The sequence below is a fragment of the Lycium barbarum genome, chromosome 11, assembly GCF_019175385.1.
Source record: "Lycium barbarum isolate Lr01 chromosome 11, ASM1917538v2, whole genome shotgun sequence".
Lineage (NCBI taxonomy): Eukaryota > Viridiplantae > Streptophyta > Magnoliopsida > Solanales > Solanaceae > Lycium > Lycium barbarum.
The window spans coordinates 422,173-448,179 of NC_083347.1; the positions used below are offsets into that span (position 1 = coordinate 422,173).

The 26,007-nt window shown below is 34.1% G+C and overlaps 2 protein-coding genes and 3 pseudogenes across 2 annotated transcripts; 2 read left to right on the plus strand and 3 right to left on the minus strand.

Moving 5' to 3' along the window:
• Positions 1-92: 92 nt before the first annotated feature.
• On the minus strand, positions 93-1,065 carry LOC132617468 (uncharacterized). Its single transcript, XM_060332467.1, has one exon. The coding sequence runs from the start codon at positions 956-958 to the stop codon at positions 347-349; it is 612 nt and encodes a 203-aa protein (XP_060188450.1). The 5' UTR covers positions 959-1,065; the 3' UTR covers positions 93-346.
• An 835-nt stretch (positions 1,066-1,900) lies between these two features.
• Positions 1,901-5,811, plus strand: LOC132617957 (uncharacterized). Its single transcript, XM_060333020.1, has 3 exons — positions 1,901-2,254; positions 4,069-4,257; positions 4,754-5,811. Exons 1-3 carry the CDS (start codon positions 2,072-2,074, stop codon positions 5,165-5,167), a joined length of 786 nt encoding a protein of 261 aa, XP_060189003.1. The 5' UTR covers positions 1,901-2,071; the 3' UTR covers positions 5,168-5,811.
• A 5,416-nt stretch (positions 5,812-11,227) lies between these two features.
• Positions 11,228-12,722, minus strand: LOC132617862 (photosystem II CP47 reaction center protein-like; annotated as a pseudogene).
• Positions 12,723-14,717: 1,995 nt separating this feature from the next.
• On the minus strand, positions 14,718-15,884 carry LOC132617861 (photosystem II protein D1-like; annotated as a pseudogene).
• An 869-nt stretch (positions 15,885-16,753) lies between these two features.
• Positions 16,754-24,754, plus strand: LOC132617386 (DNA-directed RNA polymerase subunit beta''-like; annotated as a pseudogene).
• The last annotated feature ends 1,253 nt before the right edge of the window (positions 24,755-26,007 follow it).

A 26,007-nucleotide genomic window follows, 5' to 3' on the forward strand; every position in this document is an offset into this window, starting at 1 on the left:
TAGAATCTATAAGCTTCAAATTCTGGGCTCCGTGCAACAACTACAAATTAGCAGAATAGATCAAGCAATAAAGCAAAAAGAGGAGCTGAAAATGTTAAGAATTCGTTACCAAATAAGATTCTGTTAACTGCAAAAATACAAAAAAGAATACCCAAATAACCAAAAGCAGAACAGTATATTCTGCAAACTTCCCTTCACCTCCCCCACACAATCAATTTTCTACTACAACTAGCCCACTACATGATTACAGAGGCAAAAAGCTTCAAGCTTTTCAGTTTGTAGATCATTAAAGAGAAGACATATCCAATCTTCCACCACTTCTACAGTAGTTTAAACCTTGTAAATTTCAACCACACAATATAGTCCTGGTTAAAGCCAGTACCAAACAAGAAACAGAAAAGAAAAACAGAGACACAAAGTCTCTAGCAGACCATTTTTTAACAACCTTAGCTTCAACCCTCAAACTCTTAGCCCTTCTAAGAGCATCAACTTCCTTCAACAAATCAAATTCCACCCCTTTTTTCTTCAACTCCTCAACACACTTGGCCAATAATTTCCCATCCTCTTTCTCTCTTTCCAGCAATTTCTCTAAATGACTCTCGGTGTCGGTCTTGTACCTAACAGCCCAAATGATACCCATAGAACATAGAAGTGAACACAAAGACGGGATCCAAGAACGGTGACAAAGCCCAGTTTTCGAAGCCCATTTCGATGAAGCACTGAATAAAAGCATAAGTGAAATGGAATGGAACAGAAAGAAGATACAGTAGAGCTGAGTGATTTCATTGCGAACCGAATCGATTTGAGTTTCTTTGTTGGCGATTCTGTTGAGGATGAGTTCTTCTTCTTTAAGCCATTGTTTGAGAAGCAATTTGTGAGTTGGGGTTTCTGCGATTTGGTGAAGTGGGTGTAAAGGTTTGGATTCCATTATTGAAGTGTTGGTATTCTGATCCGCCATCGACTGTTGATTTTGGAATGAATTGGGAGAGCGGGGGGAAAGTAGAGAGGAGCACCCTTTTTAACGGTCCTTTAGAATTTGAAATGATGTAACGGTCCATTATTGTGCATTTTTGTCAAATGTGATGACTGTATTTTCCAGATCTACGGTTCCTAGCTGGATCTGGATTCTTTCCGTTTGGAAATAATTTTTTAAAATATTTTTTTCTGTTTTCTTTTAATTTGTTGAGAAAATGGGAAGAGGCCCAAGAATTATTCACAAAGTTACTTACTGCATACTTTATTTATTTATTGAGTTTTTTGAAGGCTACACTATGAAAAATAACACGTGTGATTTTTCGTAAAGTTCTAAAAAGTTAAATTGATTGTTTAGTAGTGATAAAAATAGTGACTCATATTCGGTATTTACATAAAATCAAATTGATAGACGATTCTATGTCATCCTCTTCCTTCTTGTTTATCTCCTTGATAGATAGTTTGCTTCCCATGCCGGTTAAGGCTAGTTTCCATAGTTCGAGATAAAATGTCACCTATATCGCGTAAAAAGGTTTTTGTGACGAGAAACGAAATAAACTCTCATTGCCATTTTATTTCATAAAGGATCGAAGCTTTCCTGACTCCGAACTCTCTTAAGCAAGACTGGTCGTTCGAAGAAAAACTCTTTTAGAATCTGCTACTGACCAAGCTCCCTCGACTCGGCAACAAAAATCGATTATGAATTTTTTTAATCATATTTAAGTAATAAACTGAAATCATGTTACATATCAATTGGTAAGTGATTAAGTGATAAAATTATAGTACTATAAGATAAATCATATATTCATTGGTTTGAAGTAAACCGCAGGATTTAGGGGTACAAGTAAAGTTATTAATTTTTCCATTTAGGAACACCATATTGCATATTCAAGCATTATACTCCTATTTTGTCATATGACTCATTTTTCCCTCAAATGAGAATTAAATGGTTTTTACACTAGTAAAAAGGGTGGACCCGTAAGCTCAGACACGCATTGGCATCACCGCTCCGCTGACCACAATTTGTCCCCATCGATGGTTCAAATTGAAGTTACTATCATTGGATTCAATACATCGAATTAGGGTATTATGTACAAAGATGGCGTCACCAGCTACGATTAACAAGATCGAAAGAGCTCACCAGATGTACCGGGAAGGTAAATATTCAGAAGCACTGGGTTATTATACGGATGCACTTTCTTTGGCTAAAACAAAGTCCCAAAAGATCGCTCTCCACAGCAATCGTGCTGCTTGTTTCCTCAAACTTCACGATTTCAAAAAGGTTAACTTCTTCATCCATAATTACAATAGACATCATGTTGAATTCGAATTTAAAACTTGGAATCTGATGCTTTGTGCTTTCTAATTCGAATGGAACTGATTGCTGCTTTATTGGTGATAGTAAATGAAATTTAATCTTTTACTGAATTCAGCAAAGTTTTACTGTTTAAATGAAGCAATAAAGGGATTTTCTTTAAGTTCCAAATCAAAAAAAAATCTGTTTTTTGGGTCTTTGGTTTTCTTGTTGGTTGGCTATTCACGAGGGCTTGAATGAATAGCTTTAAGGTCTTTGATGTTCATGAACTGAATATTGTCTTGGATGTTAGTAATTTGTTTCCAGTGACCGGGCTGCGTACATAATTGGTAACTGTGGATTTTTATCTATGCATAGTGTTCGGGATACCAGAATACAGCCAAAAGCTTTTGAACACCTTGTGTATTAATTACTAAAATCTAGCGTGTCGTGTTTCCTATTGGTAAATAGATATATCCAAGTTAGCTTGAACAATTTCCTTTTATTTTAGGGTTTCCCTTGATCGATGATGTAGTAAGGATATAAATGAGTAGAAGACGAAGAAGAGATCACTTGCTCTCATTTTTAGTAAAACGTTAAACTGGAAGGGTTTGATGATGACAATCCTAATAATGGCCAGGACTCCAACAACGTTGAACGTAGGGGTGTGCATAGTTTGGATGAACCCAAAATCCGAACATTTTGGATTTTCTGATTACGGATTGGATTTTTTATTTAATTTTTAAAACTTTTGGATTTCGAATTTGGAACTTTGGATTTTTTGGATATCCGGAAATCCGAATTTCTTATACCTTATATTTAGCCCTACTCGGCTATCCATTAGAAACTAACACATTACCTATATGTTCCAATCTAATAAGTCAAATATACCCTATACATTAGACATCAGACCATATGTTCAATACTAATTAGTAGTAATTACTAAGTCTAATATGTTTGGATTTGTTCTTGATAAAAAAAAAATGTTTGGATTTGTTAATTTTCGAGATGACTACTTTTTAGATGACTACGTTTTAAATCTTTTAACCTTATCTGACCCCCTTTTTATGCTTCTATTGAGCCGAGGGTCTCTCGGAAACAGCCATCCTACCTTGGTAGGAGTAAGGTCTGCGTACATTATACCCTCCCCAGACCCCAAGATGTGGGATTTCACTGGGCTGTTGTTGTTGTTGTTGTCTGTTGTCATTGTCAACATATTCTTTGTATGGCGGATTTACTATGTTGGACTTGTTAATTCATAGGACCTTATTAATGCTTCTTTTGCATTTCCTTGGTAATGGTTTCATTGCTTGCATGAATACTTTATTTAGATGGTTGTGATAGCAATGAGGAACTATTAAGGCAATTTCATATGAATACTTTATTTGAATGTTCATTTCTGTAAGAAGAAGAAGAAGCAACTCAACTTATAGGCCCGAAAATCGAAATTATCCAAACCGATTAATGCGAAATCGAACATAAAAAATCCAATCCAATCCGATCCGAGCTTATTTGGATCACATTCGGACTACATTTTGCGAAATCCGAAATATAAAACCGATAATTCTCGAATCCGATCCGTGCATAGCGCTAGTTGAACATGGCTCTTACCAGATATTTACGGCCCTTTTTCTATGCATATTTTATCGAAAAGTTGAAGTTAGTAGCCATAGTTTTTGTTGCTGTTGTACTGTATTTTCCTATTGGCATTGTTATAAGAAAGATAAAATAGAAGGAAAAGGGTGGATTTCTCTATTCAGTGCTTGCTTTGTGCTTACTGTTGGGTTTACCTCATTCTGCAGGCAGCAGATGAATGTACATTGGTTCTTGAACTTGATCAAAAACACACAGGCGCGCTTATGTTGCGTGCTCAAACCTTAGTTACCCTCAAGGAGTACCATTCAGCACTTTTCGATGTCAACAGGCTGATTGAGTTGAATCCATCCTCAGAAATGTATCAAAACCTTCATGCCCGTCTGAAGACACAATTGGTAGTCATTCTGCCTTTTTCTTATATTTGTTTGATTTTTTCACCAGCTCCCCTATACCCATTGCGGTTCCGTCTATGGTTTAACTAGTCATTGGCCTGTGTTTCTTTCTACTTACAGTACTGGTGCTGCTTGAGGGGGTAAAACTTTCATGTGTATTTTTTTCAGCAATCAATTCTTATCTTTCCATATACTTGTTTAAAGAATTCATCATATCTTTGCTAATTCTTGGGGAAATCAACGACTACCAAATTAGGATGGACTTTGGGGCATAAATTGGTCAATCAAATAAATCGGCTCTCATTATATTCTGGTTTAACTACCTCTTCGTAATTGAGTCACCATAGAGTCCAATTTAGGTGCTTATATAGAGTAGTGGTTTCATGATTCTTCGTTCTAGGCTATAAGTAGTCAAGGTGAACAAGATTGTTTTCCTTGTCTATCTGTCCCATTTTGTAGATGGTAATTTGGAGATGTTTCTTCTTTTGTTCAAGGAAAGTCACTTGCTCCAATACCTGAAGTTGAAACAGAACTTGAAGAAGATGAGGATGAATATGATGATTTAAAGGAAGATTGGGAAGAACAATGTAGTAATAAAAAGACCGATGAAGGTGATGTAAGAAAAGATGACAGGGATGTCGCTGAAGCAACCACAGGAGAAGCTGAGCCTGGAAATCTCGAACTGACAACTGAAGTCAGTGATGTTCAGAAAATTGAATCGTCTGAACAACAGTCGTCTAGCTGGGAAGCAATCCCACAGCCAAAAGGACATTCACGGCTTGACTATTCTAGATGGGATAGGGTTGAAGATGAGTCTAGTGAAGATGACGATGATGAGGATGACGACGAGGATGATTCTCAGCCTCAGTATAGATTCCGTGTCAAAACTATTGGTGTGCGAGCTGTTAAGTAGGGTGAAAATGATATATAATGCAATTGCATGAATTGGGCCATAGCATTCTTTATTGTTTCATCATATGAAGAGAGCTGAAAGTCTATTGGGCTCAGAATTCAGAAATGATGGTAGCTTTGTTTCATTCAGCATGCCATCATGTGTGAAAGGCTCTATTGCTCTAGTCACTAATTGAAGCTCTGGATCATGTAGATAGTTCCTTATGCTGTGAGCACAGAAACAATGTACATTCTATATGAAATGATTGAGCACCAGAAACTGGTATATTCTCTGGCCAAGTGAGATCCAGTTCAGGCAGCGTTTGTCTATAGTGCTATTTTGATTGGTTCCCCGTGTCCGAAGACTGGTGGCCATGCTGCAGGCTGTACAGTTCTCTTTGGTTGCGGAGTGTAGATTTACGTCTTTGGATACATGATTCTGCTGAATGAATGGATTGTAAGATCACCATACTGCCCTATTTTCCTTGCATCAAAGGTCAGAATTAGGAAGAGGAACATACTTTACTTTCTTTTTCTTTTGGGGGTCTCTGTTGTATCATTTTACGGTAGCAACGAATATGTCTATTTTGTTAATTATTCATATTTTGTAATGTTAATGAATCTTACAATTTTCATTATGTTCCAAAAAATGTTTCAGTTTCTTTATGTTCCGTTGGTCAAAATTTTTGGAAAACGTTCTCTTGAAAAATAGGATGAAAACAACAATTTTTCTTGATAACCTAATAAGCAACATGATTCTATTTCAAACTTTTATGACTCCTATTTCTCGCAAATTCAATAAATGTCTTGTGCTGTATTTTCTTCCTAAACACCTAACAATCAGGGTCGGATATAGGCTTGAATATACGAATTAAGCAATTATATTAATACTTGAGGTTGTTATCCTAAAATTCATAAAGTTCAAGTTTTAGATCCGTCCCTCTGCTAGCAATATGTCACCTGCAACTTGACATAACGTGTTATAGTATTGATATTTGACATGTTTAGGTATTTCAAATATATTGGTATGAAAATGTGATTTTAGGATGTGCTCTTTTCCCATCTAAATTCAAACTTGATTTTCTGTCTAGATTAACTTTATTTACTTGCATATTTCAATGTCTAACTCCCGTGTGCTCCATGATATGACACTTCTGATTTGATAGAAATAGGTAGGAACACACCCCACATATCTAATTACGTCATAACTAGTGATGGAGTCAAAATTTTCACTAACGGAATTTAAAATGTGAAAAAATAATTAACACACTAAGAAGTTAATGGGACTCAACATCTCTTTCTATATATATACACTAGTTATGTGAGGCCCGTGCTAAGCTCGGGCCCAAACTCAAGATATAAAAATAGATATTTTAACTAAAGAAATATAATTTGTGTTAGTACAAGTGTACAACAACAACAACAACAACCATATACCCATTGTAGTCCCACAAATGGGTAGTTATATGAAAGCAAAATTTTCATTCCACTCCTTTAATATTTTAACTTCCATTTTGATGAAATTATTCACTTCAAATCAAATGTGGAGCCAGAATTTGACATTTATAACTTATGTATCCTAATTTTCTGAAGTTATTTAGTTCTAAATAAATAATCTATAGATAGTTAATGAACTTTTAAGATAAATACATAATTTAACTTGTGCAACGGATGAAGTTGCTCCTCTCTTAATTAGGAATTAGGGGTTCGGCCCAGGCCCAAACTCAAGATATAAAAGTAGATATTTTAACTAAAGAAATATAATTTGTGTTAGTACAAGTGTACAACAACAACAACAACAACAACAACAACAACCATATACCCATTGTAGTCCCACAAGTGGGTAGTTATATGAAAGCAAAATTTTCATTCCACTCCTTTAATATTTTAACTTCCATTTGATAAAATTATTCACTTCAAATCAAATGTGGAGCCAGAATTTGACATTTATAACTTATGTATCCTAATTTTCTGAAGTTATTTAGTTCTAAATAAATAATCTATACATAGTTAATGAACTTTTAAGACAAATACATAATTTAACTTGTGCAGCGGATGGAGCTGCTCCTCTCTTAATTAGGGATTAGGGGTTCGAACATGGATATGGAAAAAATCTTTGGAGGAAGCGTTCCCTCCGAATAGGCGCGATACAGTGCGAATTATCTGGATTAATTGGGCTCAAATGCAGATATCGAGCACCAACCAGAAAACCAAAGAACATGAAAAATGAGGTAGGAGGTTCGATAGCTTTTCAAAAGTAGACCTTAAAAATAAAAAACAAAAAAATTGACTTAAATAAATAAGATTAGGACCTAAAAGTAATTAATTAAAAAGTTTTAAAAAAATTTGGAAATTATTGTGAGGACTACAAAAGTCCCCAGGTTCGATAGCTTTTGAAAAGTAGACCTTAAAAACAAAAAACAAAAAAATTGACTTAAATAGATAAGATTAGGACCTAAAAGTAATTAATTAAAAAGTTTTTAAAAAATTGAGAAATTATTGTGAGGACTACAAAAGTCCCCACATTTGCTCTTATATATAATAGTAAAATATGCAATAATTTTGACCTTATATATACGATAAACTTTAATTTTGGCGAAGGAAATTCAGATAAACTCCATTCCCGTACTTTGGCATAACCCTTGGGTATCCTTAATTTTCTTTTATTAGACCATTCACGTATAAGAGATGAAGAGCAATGGAAAATACAAAAAAAGATATTACTATCTGCATAAGAAACCATTGGACGTGGAAAATTTCAAGTTAGAAAATAGATATTTGGATTATTGCCGCCTTCATTTAAGTTTGTCCATTGATTAATCTTTCACAATGTAGTTTTTGGAACAAGGTGAAATACGATATTACGAAAATTAAGCAAAGTCTTCACAAAGACAAGTTCTCATCTTGGCAGTTTCACTCCTGTTAATAGGCACTCATTAATAATCTCAAGAGAAAAATATGAAGAAATGATTATTTTTTCAACAGAAACAACTTTACAGGTTGAAGGTCATGGTGGACTCTTTCGTATGGCATAAAATTTATCTCATTATTTTAAGTTCATTCTGAAATATTATCTGCAAATAAACGTTTAATTTTTTATATTTTGGTCCAATAATTCAACTTTAACTTGATAGTGTATTTTAGACATGTTAGAACTTTTACCATTGGCCATATGTGGTTTTCTAAGGATGGTTTAGCCTTTTAAGATATTTATACCAATTTAAAAAATAGAGAACTTCTAATACTTTTTATTTGTATTTGCATAACAATTGTCATGAGATCAGTTTAAATAGAATAACATGATCAATGAAGATTCATATAACCAACCTCAACTTGTTTGGAACTGAGGTATAGTTATGTTATCGTTGCATTTTATCTTTAACTTGAATAGAGAATTTGAAATTGAAATGTTCATTTGAAGAGTATTTCACGTAAAACAATAATTTTCACTCACAAAATTCAACTCCAATTACTCTATATTTTTTAAGCTTCAAATACTCTTTTTTCCAACTTCAACCACATATTATCCAACGGCCTTAGGATGGGCTAGCAATGGTCAATTGTACTGGGCTTTACTTAATTTGTCCAATATTGGTAACGTAATAATGGGCTTGCAAGTCTTAGTTGACCACGAACATTAGGGTCATTTGCACTTTTGGGCCCAAATTCATAAAATTGGGCCTTGGAAGCAGCTCTCTTTTTGGTTTGGGCTTCAAAACAGAAAAAATATCTTACACGTCGATTATCGAGCAATGAAACTCCGGCGATACCATAGCATTTGCTGTTAGGCTCCTGCTTCAGCAATAATGTTTAACAACACTAACTAATTTTGTGGGCAAAAAGAACTGAGCTTTAAACTTTTATTTAGAGAGAAAAAATCAACTTTTTTTAGTATTAGTAGTCTATATAACTAGTATTAGTAACTTGAGTTAATTGGTTTGTTGAATAAAACTGACTTTTAACTTCTTAACGTGTAAAGTACATAATTTTGGGGAAGTAGTGACCCAACAATGACATAATCTAAGGGCTCGTTTGGTATGAGGGATATGGGGTATCTAATCTCGGGACTAATTTAAGATGAATTTATTTCATGTTTGGTTGGAAAAAAATCATGATATAACTAATCACAGGATTAATTTCCCTGGGATTATAGTGATATTCTTATCCCTGTGAGAGGGTAGAATAACTAACCCTGGAATAACTTGTTCCCAACCAAACGACCCCTAAGAGTTTAAGTTAATCTTCAAGAAGCATGATAAAAATAATCACCCAATCAATCTTCTTTTTCACATTAGTACTTAATGATTATTATTAAGATTTATCTATAATTATCTTAAACTGATTATCTCGAGACGTTCTTCGAACCAATCATGTACTTTATTGAGATAGGCGGAACTCCCCCTCTGAGAACCGTATATGAGACTTTCATCTCGTACAGCTCAAGCAAAAACACCCAAATACTAGTTGCAACAGATATGGAATAGAGAGTTTTAAATTTATTAAGTTCTGATCCCATCTTCTTTAGAAATCCGAAAGCTCTTCTTTCTGGCGATAATACCAAAATATCAAGTTAGCGTAGCCGTCTTTATCTTTATTTTGATACTTATGGGCCTCTTGAATTCTCTTTTTCCCTATTTATTTTTAGAATTTATTTTTGTGGAATATAGCTTTTATTATTTGTTTTCTTTATTATTGATAGGAATTCTCTTGTTAAGACCCTATGAATTGATTAAAACCTCAGATTCATACTAGAACAACGATGATTCAATAAAAAAACCTAACCTAAATCAAATCAAGGATTCCCTGAGTAAGAATCCTCGGATCATCACTTATTCCTTGAATAAATAGAATGACTAAAAATTCAAAGAAAGTTTTTGCTTTTGGTCAAAGTATAAATAGGGGTTGAAAGAAAAGAATCTTTTGATTTAGAAATTAGAATTCTTTGTTTGAAAATTTTTTGGAGCACGGACACGAGGTCTGAATATTAAGTATGAATAATAGTTCAAATATTTCTTAATCTATTTCGTGTTCCAAATATTCGAATAAATATCTGACGAAGTAGAACCATCTCTATCAAGATGACAGACCCATTCTCTGTACTATCAATAGGATCAATTATAACTAGTCACACACTCATACTCCGAAAATACATAAACAAAGAAATTCCATGATCGAACTACCAAAAAAAATAGAATGGACTAGAAATAGGAGCTCTAAATGATTCATTTTAGACTCAAAAGCAAGGACTTTGGGGTTCTTATAGACCTAATTCATTGAAATTCCATCCAATAAAATGGAAGAATTATAAATCTCCAAAATAATAGATAGAAATACTGCAAATAAGGCCATTGCGACACCCATTAAAGGAGTAGTTCCCCACCCGGGAGCTACTTTACCATATTCCGAATTCAATGGTTTTAATAAATCTCCTACCACAGTTCGTCTTGGACCAGATCTAGAATTGTTCTTAACAGTTTGTGTAGCCATAAATCCTATTGCATTCATTGAGATCTGTTGACTTTGTATACCATTCCGTTGAAAATAAACGATCCTATCATAGATCCATTGGGTCTTGAAATTATATAAATATGATAAGAATGGAAACAGCAACCCTAGTCGCCATCTTTATATCTGGTTTACTTGTAAGTTTTACTGGGTATGCCTTATATACCGCTTTTGGGCAACCTTCTCAACAACTAAGAGATCCATTCGAGGAACATGGAGACTAGTTGGAGTACTGAGCCTCCCGATATCAGGAGGCTCAGTACTTCAACTGAGATAATGAAAAATTATTTCACCTTTTAGTTATTTTTAGTTGGAACTTTAGGCGGTTCTTGAAAAAAGATAGCGAAAAAAAATTCCCCTAGAGTCAAGACTAAGAGGAATGTATAAACCAATGTTTCCATAGATTCGATCGTGGTTTACAATCATAGCTTTCATACCTGTTTGTTTCTTCTTCTTCTTATTTTTTTATCATCTTCATGATAAAGAACGGACAAGAGTAAAAACTAAGTTGATTCAAATAAAGATTTCTCTAGTACCCTATGTCAATAAAAGTAAAAGAAAGAAAATAAGGGCGAAAGAAAGATACCAAAGCAATGTTGTATTAGGCTGCCTATCTTTTTGTAGTTGGATGTCCAAGTTTTTGGAATGCTCCAAATTCGACTTGAGCATCTAAATATGGGTCAATACCAGCAAAAACATCTCTGAACAAGGTTCTAGCACCATGCCAAATATGTCCGAAGAAGAAGAGCAACGCAACCGAAGCATGCCCAAAAGTAAACCAACCCCTTGGACTGCTACGAAAAACGCCATTGGATTTCAAAGTAGCACATTTTAATTCAAAAATTTCACCCAATTGAGCACGTCTAGCATATTTTTTCACATTAGCAGGATCACTATAACTGACGCCATTGAGTTCACTGCCGTAGAACTCAACAGTTACACCTGTTTGTTCAACACTATACTTCGATTCTGCCCTTTCAAAAGGAACATCGGCTCTAACAATTCCATCACCGTCTACCAAAATGACCGAAAATGTTTTAAAAAAGGTAGGCATACGACGTACAAAAAGTTCACTCCCTTTTTTATCTCTAAAGATAGGGTGTCCTAACCATCCAACCGCTATCCCATCCCCGTTATCTATTGAACCTGCTCTGAATAATCCTCCTTTTGCCGGATTATTGCTGATGTAATCATAAAAAACTATTTTTTCAGGAATTTTAGGCCAGGCTTCTGAGAAACTTTGATTTTTTCTGCTAGCCCAGCACTAACTCTTCGATATATTTTTTGCTGGAAGTACCCCTGATCCCATTGATAACGAGTGGGCCCAAATAATTCAATCAGGGTAGTTGCCGAACCATACCAGATAGTTCTGGCAACAACAAAAGCTGCAAAAAAGACAGCAGCGATACTACTGGAAAGGACGGTTTCAATATTTTCCATACGCAATCCTTTGTCTAGACGTTGTGGCAGGCGGACGCTAAGATGGAATAGGCCCGCTAATATGCCCAAGGTTCCTACTGTAATATGATGAGAGGCTATTCCTCCTGGAACAAAAGGATCAAAACCTTCCACGCCCCACGCTGGATTTATAGGTTGTACTTTTCCCTTAGTCCATAAGGATCGGACACCCATATTCCGAGACCATCCAAGCCTATTACATGAAATGCACCAAAATCAAAGCAAGCCACCCCTGAGAGAAATAAAAGAATTCCAAAGATCTTTGGAAAATCCAAAAAGGGTTTTCCTGTACGTTCATCACAAAATATTCCTAGATCCCAATACACCCAATGCCAGATAGCTACCAAAAATCATAAGCCAGAAAACACAATATGTGCTCCTGCTACACCTTCGTAACTCCAAATACCCAGATTCGTTACAGTCCCCCCTGTGATACTCCAACCGCCCCATGAATTGGTTATTCCTAAACAAGTCATGAAGGGTATAACAAACATACCCTATCTCCACATTGGATCAAGAACAGGACCAGAAGGATCAAAAACCTCTAATTCATATAGAGCCATCGAACCGGGCCAACCAGCAACCAGAGTTGTATGCATTATATGAACAGAAAGCAACCGATCGGGATCGTTCAATACAACGGTATAAACACGATACAAAGGCAAACCCAAGGAAATACCCCTTATATCAAAGATAAATAGACACTACGTAACTTTATTTCATTGGAAAAGACTATAATATGACTATCCTATAGACCACTCTTTTTCAGTCGATTATTTCCGAACAAGGGTGTTCTAATTCACCCGCCATTACTTCATCAAGACCGTGAATACGGGCAATGCCATCGCCTACTTGAAGTACGGTACCGGTATTTACAATCTTTACTTCTCTATTATATTGTTCAATACGTTCATGGATAGTATTACTAATTTTGTCAGCTCGAATGGTTACCATGATTCTTTTTTTTATTATTTTTGAAAGAAAAAATAATACCTATAGTAGAAATACTAATTAGTTATTTCTTTCATTGTTCCCAACATGCCAATATTGGCACTAATGGTACGTAAATATAACTCGTTGTTCAAACAACTATTCAGAGTTCCTAGAGCTCCTCGTAAGGCTTGTTGGAAAACCCGTTGTTGGACTTGATTAATCGCGCTTTGCTGTTCATACTGAATCGTTTCGTTTTTGTAATTTTCTAATTGTTCCAAAGTCTTATAAGTTGAATTAATCAAATTCAATTTTTCTTGTTCTATCTCGACGTATCCATTCACTCGAAACTGCTCGGCTTCGGTTTCTAATTTCCGTAAGCGAGAACGAGCTTTTTCGAGTTGTTCAATAGCCCCTTCACGTAGTTCTTCTGAATTTCTAATAGTATTCAAGATTCTCTGTTTTCGATTATCTAATAAGTCACTTAATGAAAGTAGATTATTTTTCCATTCCTTTCCAAAATTCCATAATCCCTTCCGGAACCAAACATGAATCTTTCAATTCATTTGGCTCTCACACTCAATTACTTAATTACTTAAGGTAAATTCTCATATTTTTTGTATGAATGTAATGAGCTTATCTTTTCTTCTTTGTTCATATTCCAAAAAGATATTGAAACGAATGTAAGATCAAAATATTCAGAAGACTCTTCTGACAAAATCAAAAATATGTAATTGTCAGCGAAGTTGTTTCTTTTTTTTTTCAAATCCAAAAGCTCTTCTTACTTAAAATAGGTCGTCGATTCAGCATTAGATAAAGGGGGTAAAATCCCCCTTTTTACAATTTACAATAAGCGGTTCAAATCATTTTATCAATATGAGTATCCTATATCGACAAAATATTCATTTTGAAACCACCTCTATATTAATAGAGTGGTAAAAAGAATACCATGCTGCGTCTAGACTTCAAAAATTTTGTTTTAACCATGTTAATAGTTTCACATTATTGGTTAATAGAGAATCAAAATCGATTTACCAATAAATCGCGAATGAAAAATATGATAGCTTTACAAAAATTGTCCTTTTATTTAATATTGGATAGTCCCAGATATTCCTAACATGCTAGCTTGATCACTACATCCGTTTTTCTAAATTGATATCATAGAATTACACTATCTAAATGAGGGAATTGCCCCAACTCATAAGTAGAAAGTTTCTCCAGGCTTATTCATATGGTACCTAACATAATTCTATAATACCTGGTAGATTCTATTGGACTAAGATCAAAGATAATTTTCGACGGGAATTGAACCCGCGCATGGTGGATTCATAATTCATTGCTTTGAACCACTTGGCTACATCTGCCCCCTCGCGTACTTACATTCCATCTTTACATTATTTAAATTCGAAAACAAAAGATTAAAATTCGAAAACATCTCTTCTTTCTTATTTCAAAGATAAGAATATGAAATCAAAATTAGATTTTTTTTAGAAATGAAATAAAAAAGATATAGTAACATTAGCAACAAGAAGAACAAGTTATATTTCTACAATTTAAAATAAATACAAAATCAAAATAGACTACTCAATCATGAATAAACACAGGCAAATACCCTCTCCTTCTTTTTCTATAATGTAAACCAAAAAGTCTATATAAGTAAAATACTAGTAAATTAATAATATAAAAAGAAAAAAAGAAAGGAGCAATAGCACCTTCTTGATAGAACAAGAAAATGATTATTGCTCCTTTCTTTTCAAAACCTCCTATAGACTAGACTGGGATCTTATCCATTTGTAGATGGAGCTTCGATAGAAACTAGGTCTAGAGGGAAGTTATAAGCATTACGTTCATGCATAACTTCCATACCAAGGTTAGCACAGTTAATGATATTAGCCCAAGTGTTAATTACACGACCTTAACTGTCAACTACATATTGGTTGAAATTGAAACCATTTAGGTTGAAAGCCATAGTGCTGAAACCTAAAGCAGTAAACCAGATACCTACAACAGGCCAAGCTGCTAGGAAGAAGTGTAACGAACGAGAGTTGTTGAAACTAGCATATTAGAAGATCAGTCGGCCAAAATAACCATGAGCGGCTACAGTATTGTAAGTTTCTTCCTCTTGACCGAATTTGTAACCTTCATTAGCAGATTCATTTTCTGTGGTTTCTCTGATCAAACTAGAGGTTACTAAGGAATCATGCATAGCACTGAATAGGGAGCCGTCGAATACACCAACTATGCCTAACATGTGAAATGGGTGCATAAGGATGTTGTGCTCATCCTGGAATACAATCATGAAATTGAAAGTACCAGAGATTCCTAGAGGCATACCATCAGAAAAAACTTCCTTGACCGATTGGGTAGATCAAGAAAACTGTGGTAGCAGCTGCAACAGGAGCTGAATATGCAACAGCAATCCAAGGTCACATACCCAGACAGAAACTAAGCTCCCACTCACGACCCATGTAACAAGCTACGCTAAGTAAGAAGTGTAGAACAATTAGTTCATAAGGACCACCGTTGTATAACCATTCATCAACATATGCCGCTTCGCAGATTGGGTAAAAATGTAAACCTATAGCTGTAGAAGTAGGAATAATGGCACTGGAAATAATATTGTTTCCGTAAAGTAGAGATCCTGAAACAGGTTCACGAATACCATCAATGTCTACTGGAGGAGCAGCAATGAAGGCAATAATAAATACAGAAGTTGTCGTCAATAAGGTGGGGATCATCAAAACACCAAACCTTTCAATGTAAAGACGGTTTTTAGTGCTAGTTATCTTGTTACAAAAGCGACCCCATAGGCTTTCGTTTTCGCATCTCTCTAAAACTGCAGTCATGGTAAAATCTTGGTTTATTTAATCATCAGGGACTCCCAAGCACACGAGTTATCTACAAATTAAAAAAAATGGAAGGATTATTATTCAACAGTATAACATGACTTATATACTCGTGTCAACCAAGGCGTATGTGGATCTATTCAAATTTTTAATGAAGTTGATTGGAAAAATACAAACTTCTCTACAGAGAATTAAAATTTCGATATGATAGTGGGTTGCCTGGTATTCGAACCCGGAACTAGTCAGATGGAGTAGATAAGTTCCTTGTTAAATAAAATTAATGTTAATCTTAAATTAAATAAACAAGTAAAGATCCCTCCCCAAGCCATGCTTGCACTTTTCATTGCACACGGTTTTCCCTATGTATACATTAGTTCATTTCTGATAGAAATTAGAAAGACTTTAAAAAGTTGAATACTCAGTTGATTTACCCCTTGTTACTATTACAATCAACATTTCAGAATAGTGAAATTTTTTGATCTCTTCATCATTTAGAAAATCTAAGAATGAATCATTGATAATTCGTCAGATCATTGATACAAAAAATATCCAAATACCAAATCCGACTTCTATATACTCCCCACAAACTAGAAGAACCTCACGGGAAGATCAAAAAAAGAACTTGTTCTTCCGACATTAAGAATTCTTCCAATAATTCTGGGCCCGATCTTTTCAAAAAAGTGTGTACAATACTTTTGTGTTTTTGAGCTAAAGTTCTAGCATAAGAAAGTCGAAGTATATACTTTATTCGATACAAAGTCTTTTTTTTTTTGGAAGATCCACTATAATAATGAAAAAGATTTCTACATATATGCCCAAATCGGTCAATAATATCATAATCTGATAAATCGGACCAAACCGGTTTACTAATGGGATGCCCTAATACAGTACAAAAGTTTTCTTTAGCTAATGATCCAATCAAAGGAATAATTGGAACAAGGGTATCTAACTTCTTAATTGCATTATTGATCTACGTACCATTGGAGAATTTAGTCGCACACTTGAAAGATAGCCCATAAAGTCGTGAGAATGGTTGGATAATTGGTTTATATGGATCCTTCCTGTGTGAAAACACAGAGAAAAATGACATTGCCAAAAATTGTTAAGGTTAAATTTCCATTTATTCATCAAAAGAAACGTCCCTTTTGAAGCCAGAATTGATTTTCCTTGATACCTAACATAATGCATAAAAGGACCTTGAATAACCATAAGGTAACCTGAAAATCCTTAGCAAAGACTTCTATAAGATGTGCTATTTTTCCATAAAAATAGATTCATTCAAGAAGGGCTCCAAAAGATGTTGATCGTAAATGAGAAGATTGGTTCTGTAGAAAGACGAAAGTGGATTCGCATTCATATACATTAGAATTATATAAGAAGAAGAAGAATTTTTTTTTTTAAAAGAGTAACCAGGCTTCTTTGAAGTAATAAGACTATTCAAATTTCAATATTCGTGGAGAAAGAATCGTAATAAATGTAAAGAAGAGGCATCTTTTACCCAATAGCGAAGAGTTTGAACCAAGATTTCCAGATGAACGGGGTAGGGTATTAGTTTGATTTTAGAAAAACACCATCATTATGGGAATGTACACGCGATAGAAAAATTATGTCAATCCATTGAAATATGGTATGCTACAAGTGAATATTTGCAACAAGAAATGAATTCTAATTTTAGGATGACTGGCCCTGTTAATCCAGTTCATATAATGTCTTTCTCGGGAGCTAGAGAAAATGCATCTCATGTACATCAATTAGTAGGTATGAGAGGATTAATGTCGGATCCTGAAGGATAAATGATTGATTTACCTATTCAAAGCAATTTGCGCGAAGGATTCTCTTTAACAGAATACATCATTTCTTCCTACGGAGCCCGTAAAAGAGTTGTGGCTACTGGTGTACGAGCATCAGACGCTGGATATCTCACTCGTAGACTTGTTGAAGTAGTTCGACACATTATTGTACGTCGAACAAATTGTGGCACCGCCCGGGGTATTTCTGTGAGTCCTCGGAATGGGATGATGCCGGAAAGGATTTATAGGCAAACATTAATTGGTCGTGTATTAGCAGATGATTTATACATAGGGTACGCAATGTATTGCCACCTGAAATCAAGACATTGGCATTGGACTTGTAAATCGATTCATAACCTTTCAGGCACAACCAATCTCTATTTGAACTCCCTTTACTTGTAGGAGTACATCTTGGATTTGTCGATTATGTTATGGTCGGAGTCCTACTCATGGCGACCTGGTTGAATTGGGGGAAGTTGTAGGTATTATTGCAGGTTAATCAATTGGAGAACCGAGTACTCAATTAACATTAAGAACTTTTCATACCGGAGGAGTATTCACAGGGGTTACTGCAGAACATGTGCGAGCCCCATCTAATGGAAAATAAAATTCAATGAGGATTTGGTTTATCCGACTCGTACACGTCATGGGAATCCCGCCTTTCTATGTTTTATAGACTTGTATGTAACTATTAAGCATGAATATATTCTACATAATGTGAATATTCCACCCAAAAGTTTGCTTTTAGTCCAAAACGATCAATATGTAGAATTAAAACAAGTAATTTCTGAGATTCACGCAGGAATATCCACTTTGAATTTTAAAGAGAAGGTTCGAAAACATATTTATTCTGAATCAAACGGAGAAATGCACTGGAATACCAATGTTTATCATGCACCCGAATTTACATATGGTAATGTTCATCTATTACCAAAAACAAGTCATTTATGGATATTATTAGGAGGGTCGTGCAGGTCCAGTCTAGTCTACCTTTCGATCCACAAGGATCAGGATCAAATGAATGCGCATTCTCTTTCTGGCAAGCGAAGATATACTTCTAACCTCTCAATAACCAATGATCAAGCGAGGCAGAAATTATTTAGTTCGGGTTTTTCTGGTAAAAAAGAAGATAGGATTCCTGATTATTGAGACCTTAATCGAATCATATGTACTGGTCAGTATAATCTCGTATATTCGCCTATTCTCCACGAGAATTATGATTTATTGTCAAAAAAGCGAAGAAATAAATTCATCATTCCACTACACTCAATTCAAGAACTCGAGAATGAACTAATGCCCTGTTCAGGTATCTCGATTGAAATCCCCGTAAATGGTATTTTTCGTCGAAATAGTATTCTTGCTTATTTCGATGATCCTCGATACAGAAGAAAGAGTTCAGGAATTATTAAATATGGGACTATAGAAACACATTCAGTCATCAAAAAAGAGGATTCGATTGAGTATCGAGGAGTCAAGGAATTTCGGCCAAAGTACCAAATGACAGTAGATCAATTTTCTTCATTCCTGAAGAGGTACATATCTTGCCCGGATCTTCTTCCATAATGGTACGCAACAATAGTATCGTTGGGGTAGATACACAAATCACCTTAAATCTAAGAAGCCGAGTCGGTGGGTTGGTCTGGGTGGAGAGAAAAAAAATAAATTGAACTTAAAATCTTTTCTGGAGATATCCATTTTCCTGGCGAGACAGATAAGATATCTAGACATATTGACTTTTTGATACCACCAGGAACAGGAAAAAGAAATTCCAAGGAATCCAAAAAAGTGAAAAATTGGATCTATGTCCAACGGATTACACCTAGTAAGAAAAGTTTTTTTTTTTAGTTCGACCTGTTGTCACATATGAAATAACGGACGGTATAAATTTAGCAACCCTTTTTCCACTGGATCCATTGCAGGAAAGGGATAATGTGCAACTTTGAATTGTCAATTATATCCTTTATGGAAATGGCAAACCGATTCGAGGAATTTCTGACACAAGTATTCAATTAGTTCGGACTTGTTTAGCGTTGAATTGGAATCAAGACAAAAAAAGTTATTCTTGTGAGGAAGCCCGTGCTTCTTTTGTTGAAATAAGGACAAATGGTTTGATTCGACATTCCTAAGAATTAACTTAGTGAAATCCCCTATTTCATATATTGAAAAAAGGAATGATCCGTCAGGGTCAGGATTGCTCTCTGATAATGGATTAGATTGTACCAATATCAACCCCTTTTCTTCCATTTATTCTCATTCCAAGGCAAAAATTCAACAATCTCTTAACCAACCTCAAGGAACTATTCATACGTTGTTGAATAGAAATAAGGAATGTCAGTCGTTGATAATTTTGTCAGCAGCCAATTGTTCTCGAATGGGGTCATTCAAGGATGTAAAATATCACAGTGTGATAAAAGAATCAATTAAAAAAATACCCTAATTCCAATTAGGAATTCATTGGGCCCTTTAGGAACATGCCTTCCAATTGAGAATTTTTATTCATCTTACCATTTAATAACTTATAATCAGATCTTAGTAACTAAAATTTGCAACTTGACAAATTAAATGATTCTTTAAATCAAGTGATTAAATTTAAATATTATTTAATGGATGAAAATGGGAAATTTTTAATCCCGATCCATGTTGTAACATTATTTTAAATCCATTCAATTTGAATTGGTATTTTCTCCATCACAATTATTGTGAAGAGACATCTAAAATAATTAGTCTTGGGCAGTTTATTTGTGAAAATGTATGTATAGCCAAAAATGGATCGCCCCTCAAATCGAGTAATTATATAAATAAAGATATCTTGTAATAATTATAATTAAATTAAGAATTTGAATTCTATTTGTATCTATTATTATGTTATTATATAAATAAAGATAATATAATAACATGAAGTTACAAAGGTTGTACCTGTGAACCAACCCCCTACAGTAAAATAGGCACAAGGAAAGAGTAATAGACTGGACCAGCTTACAAAATTAAAATTGTCCCTCCGTAACCAGTGAATAGTTCCTGGTATACACATCTCGAGAAAATAAATATGCGACCTAAAGTTTCTCCGGCCCGACTCATAAGTAGTTTGATGTCAACGTTCAGGAGTAATTCATCAAATTGGTTAAATCTAAAATAATAACATACTCTTTATTTAATATGATCCCACTATACATATAGATTCACCAACTACATTTCAGCCATCCAGCGATCCTGATTTATTTGAAAATTGCTAGAATTGATATATCCATATATCATGTTTCTGCAGGCATAAGAGTTTTTTCCTTTATGTTCGGTGAAAATCACATGTTAGACTATATTTCAATAAATAGATATCCGTGTTATGATACAAGTTCACGTTTTAAAAAAAAAGGATGAGATTGGGTCTCCGTGGATCTAAACAATCTTGTTTTTTCGAACATTAAGAAATAAAGAAGTCATTACAATTGCCGGAAAGACTAGGCCTACTAACGGCACAAAAATAGATGGAAGGTTCAAATTTATCATAGAAGGGGTACCTCGATTTACTATTTGTATCTGTTATTATGTTATTATACAAATAAAGATATCTCGTAATAATTACAATAAATTAAGAATTTGAATTCTAATTAGATAATTTTTGTTATTAATAGAATTTGAAATTCTTAGTATAGATCTAAGTATCTATATATCTAAATCTAACTGAGTATGTATAATAAGTGCAAAGAATGTAGAACTGTAGAACTAAATAAATGGACTCATTCATCTCCTACATGAGAAAGATATGTATGATAATAAACTTTATTAATTTTGTTCTTTTCTTCTAATTTTCGAAAAATAGATAAAGATTTTTTTTACAGATTATCGAGAGATTCGTTCAAATCCGATCCCTTTCATATGATGGGAGTATTAAAACTCGAATCACGTGTTTTTCTCCTCGTAAGACTGAGAGAAATGAATAAATATGAAATAAATAAAAAAAGAACCACATCGCACCATCTCTGTAATAGGTAAATGCCTCTTTTTCTCGAGATGTGTATACCAGGGACTTTACTTTTTCTAAATAAAATTAAATTTACAATATGTGTATGCGAGGGACTTTACTTTTTCTCGAGATGGATAGTCCCAAAAATTGTCCTTTTATTGAATATTGGATAGTCCGAGATATTCCTATTCATATGGTACCTAACGTAATTCTATGATGTGTATACTAGAGTAAAAAAGAATGAAGACTATTAAAATTAAATTTGAATACATTTTATATGCAAAATGCTCGTGAAGTAGGGATGTGTCAAAGAAATTTTAAGTTTAATTGGGTGATATTTTAGTCTTAAAAGAAACAAAAGTGATAGCAGTAGCAATTCTCAAAATATAGGTGATCTTTTAGGAAATTCACTCATTTAGTGGTGAACTACATAAATATTGACCCAACCCTAACCTATTACAAAATATAAACCCATTTCCCTCTTCTACATCAAATCAAAAAATTGAATACTCTACCCAACCCTAACCCATATAAACCCATTCCTCTTCTTAAACAAATCAACAAATCAAAATGAAGTTGGTTAATGATGTGTCGAAATACACCTATAAAACGGTAACAAAACTAATTGCTAAAGAAATTGAAAAAATGGCTGCAACTGATCCAAGGTTTGGATCTATTATTACATCATTCACAAAAGGGTGTTGATTGGATGAACATGGTGAATCCTAATGCAAAACTTAAGGTGCTTGAAGCCCCAAAATTTGTTTTAGACCTTCAAACTTTTGAAGCCCCAAAAGTTTTTACCGATGAATTTTATGGTTTAAGTTTCTCTTAGATAATATTGAAGATTGTAAAACGAAGACAAAATATATATAACAAAAGAAAGAAAAAACACTATCTACATTTTAAGAGCAACATTTTAAAGCTTTAAACTAAACTACTCAAATCTTCATATTATTAAATAAAGTTTTTACAATAACATCCTAGGTAATGTCTTTAAACCACATGGTTAATATCTTATTGACTTGAATTAATCCTCACTAATATAAATACTAGTGTTATTATATATCATTTATTTGTAGTTTTCTTTTATTTTTATGTAATTTTACCTAATTAAAAAATATTTATTGTAATTATAATGTTTTATGAAATACTGAAAATAAATACCCATGGGGCTTACGCCCCGTGCCTCGAGGTTTATGCCTCGCCGAGGCAAATGTGAAATGTCTCACCTTACGCCCCTGCCTTTTAAAACACTGGATGAAACAAAAGCAATAAAGAAAGCTTCTCGGACTCGTTTCATTGTCGATCTTTTCATCGTTATAGTAAGACCACTTCCAATTTTAGCTTTCCTTTTTGATGATTTGTGATTACTGTGAATCAGATCTATTTTTTTTATTTAAACTGATTCAATTAAAGTATTTAGGGGTGGTTATTATTTTTTGAATTTAATAGAATTGGAAGGGTGTTACTAGTGGATTTGAGGAAAAGATAAAGGGTGATTTTGCCTTTTGATATTTAGCCCATGTATTGTTATTTCATATTATTAAGTATAAAATAAGGCGCAATAGTCTGGGAGACTCCTGTACTTGTTCACTTTTGTCATGCCGGTATTCGTACTCATGAGTTTGCCAACTAAAAACCCTTAAAAAATGAGCATTTTAAACCCATCTGTCACTAGGTGTTCCTCACTTGCTCTGACATGGATGAAACATCAGAAAAAGTAATGCCACATCATATTCACATCATTGGCCATGTCATTTTTATATTCATTTGCCAAAAAACATTTTTATCATCTATTTTCTTTTCAAAATTTAATTTCATATGAAAAAAAAAAAAAGTTAAAAAGTGGCTAGAAAAATTAACCATTTTTTCTAGTGATAGCTCTGCCAACAAAAAATCCAAGACCACCACATCTCCGTCACCTCACCGGCTGTAAAGCCCCCACAAAAAACTGATCTTCAAAGACACAAACACTCTATTTTCTCCATTTTTGTCTCTCCATGGTTCCTTCACCTCCATGAATGAACAAATTAAAATATATATATTAAAAAAAAAATTGTTTTCCTTACCTACTTCAAGATCTAAGTGGGCCAGATCTGAAGAAAAAGAAAAAGAACAGAGGAATGGGTTAGAGCCTGGTGGGGGAGGGAAAGTGAAGAAGAAGAAGAAGAAGAAGAAGAAGAAGAAGAAGAAGAAGAAGAAGAAGAAGAGAGGAGGAGGGATGGATGGGGTCGGGTCGGCTGGGTGAGAGAAACTGAAGAAGAAGAAAGGGGGTCAGGGATGGGTGGGGATCGAATGGGGTGGGGAAAGAAGAAGAAGAAGAAGAAGAAGAAGAAGAAGAAGAAGAAGAAGGAGGAGAAGAAGAAGAAGAGAAGAGGGAGGTTGGGGGAGGGAAATTGAAGAAAAGAGAGAAAGGAGGTGGGGAGGGGATTTTCTTTTTAATTATTATCTTTTATTTTTAATTTAAATATTTTTTAAATTAAATTTTTTGTACTCACTTGCTTTTAAACGTGTGTAACCATGCATTCTATCCGACTCGGCAAATTAAACGCCACATAAGCTTGGTCAACACTTTGAGAAGGGTTGACACCCAATTTTATCCCTTTTTTTCTCCAATTAATTTCTTTACGCTTACTAGTCATTAATAATGTATTTTTACCTTATTATGATTATTACTATTTTACTACTATTAATTATATTGGTAGTACTATTATCATTACTCTTATTAATAATAAAATAATAGTATTACTATAATAATAAAATCTTACAGTTCATGAAGTATGCACATTATTGGAAAATGGTTACCTACTACTTTGAATTGCTACAAATTTAAAGAAAGGTGAGATCTGTTTAGAACATAGATTGCCAACTAAAAGACCATGTATCAACATTAGCATATGCTTTGTACCATATCTGAATTTTGCTCTATAAAAAGACTGAACTGATTTATTGTGCAGGCCGATAAAGCACAATTTGATCGTAAAAAAGATAAAGACGAATTAGAGCAGAAGGAAAATAGGGAAGTAATGAAAGAAGATATCATGGACAAAATAAGAGAAGATAGATCCTGGATGCACCACGTGGAGGACAGGATGGATACACTGGAGAAACGATGACCAAGAAAGAATTGTTTCCAGAGATAAAGATGTCCACAACTCAAGCATTGGTTGACAGGTGGAAAATAAAATTGGCATACAAGCCTAGGGGAGTTCCACTAGACTTGTATGACTGGAACACGCCAAAATTTGAAAAGGAGGATATCTATGCTTGGATGATGATGATGAAGACCGAGAAATAAGAGAGTCGATGCCCGTTTTCAGAATTAATAGTCTAATGTTTATTTTTTACTTTTGGTTCCTTTTTTTGGGTGACAAGTCTTTTGTCTCGGGGATAGCCTCATTGTTCACAAAAACTTGAAGAACAAACTGTTTTTGATTTTGTTCAACTGCTTTTATTCCCTAACTGCAATGTGCAAAGCAAACTATCAAAGCTCGAATGGAAATTTGTGATGATGTATTGGATACATTTAAAAGTCTGATCCCGTGAAAGCAAACATAGAGTCTTAATGCAAGACTCTTCCCGAGCATGAACTTGGACTCACTTTCTTGGAACCATTATTTCCTTTTGGCTTAGCTATGTAAAAGATACCAAAAATAGTGGAAATATTCCCCATCCCTACTCTCACGTTTGCTTGGGATAAGTTAGTACTTGGTGTGTGTCTTAATTTAGAACACCTTTTGGCTATTTAGTGTTTAGGATCCATGTCTAATTAAGAGTTTAAATCGGTAACTAAATCTCATAAGTCTTTTTAGTTGATAAACAAACTTTTTGTCCAAACAATGACTTATTTTTAGTCAAATTTATTTTTAAGAAAATTCTAAAATGCCTCTTTTCCAGAATTTGGCAGAGGAATAATTTTTCTGCTTGCTTTATTCAACTTCTTTTAAGTCAAGTTGGTTTCTCTTGTGGTCAAATATTTTTAAAGACTCAAATTTGGGTTAGTAGTTCTAACTTTGAAGCTTTCTACGTTGAGATTTTTCTTACATTAGGCACTATCCTTAATTGTCCTTATACTAATACCTAACCTATATATGTTAGCTATTTTACTTTGTATTTTTTTTTTTGTTACTTATATATTTACACTGGTAAGATTCCAATGAATATATCTAGTATCAATATTATAAAAGTGCTCACACTTAGTTTTCATTAATTTAAGTCCGGTTGGTTAACCGTTTTAATGCAGATCTTAAAGTGTGCTTGACACCTTCCCTTTAGATTAATTGAACCCTTACCTTGAATCAGGTTTAGTAGACTTTAAACGGAGATAATATTATGTAATTGATAGGTGTCCTAATTCACCTCTAATTAA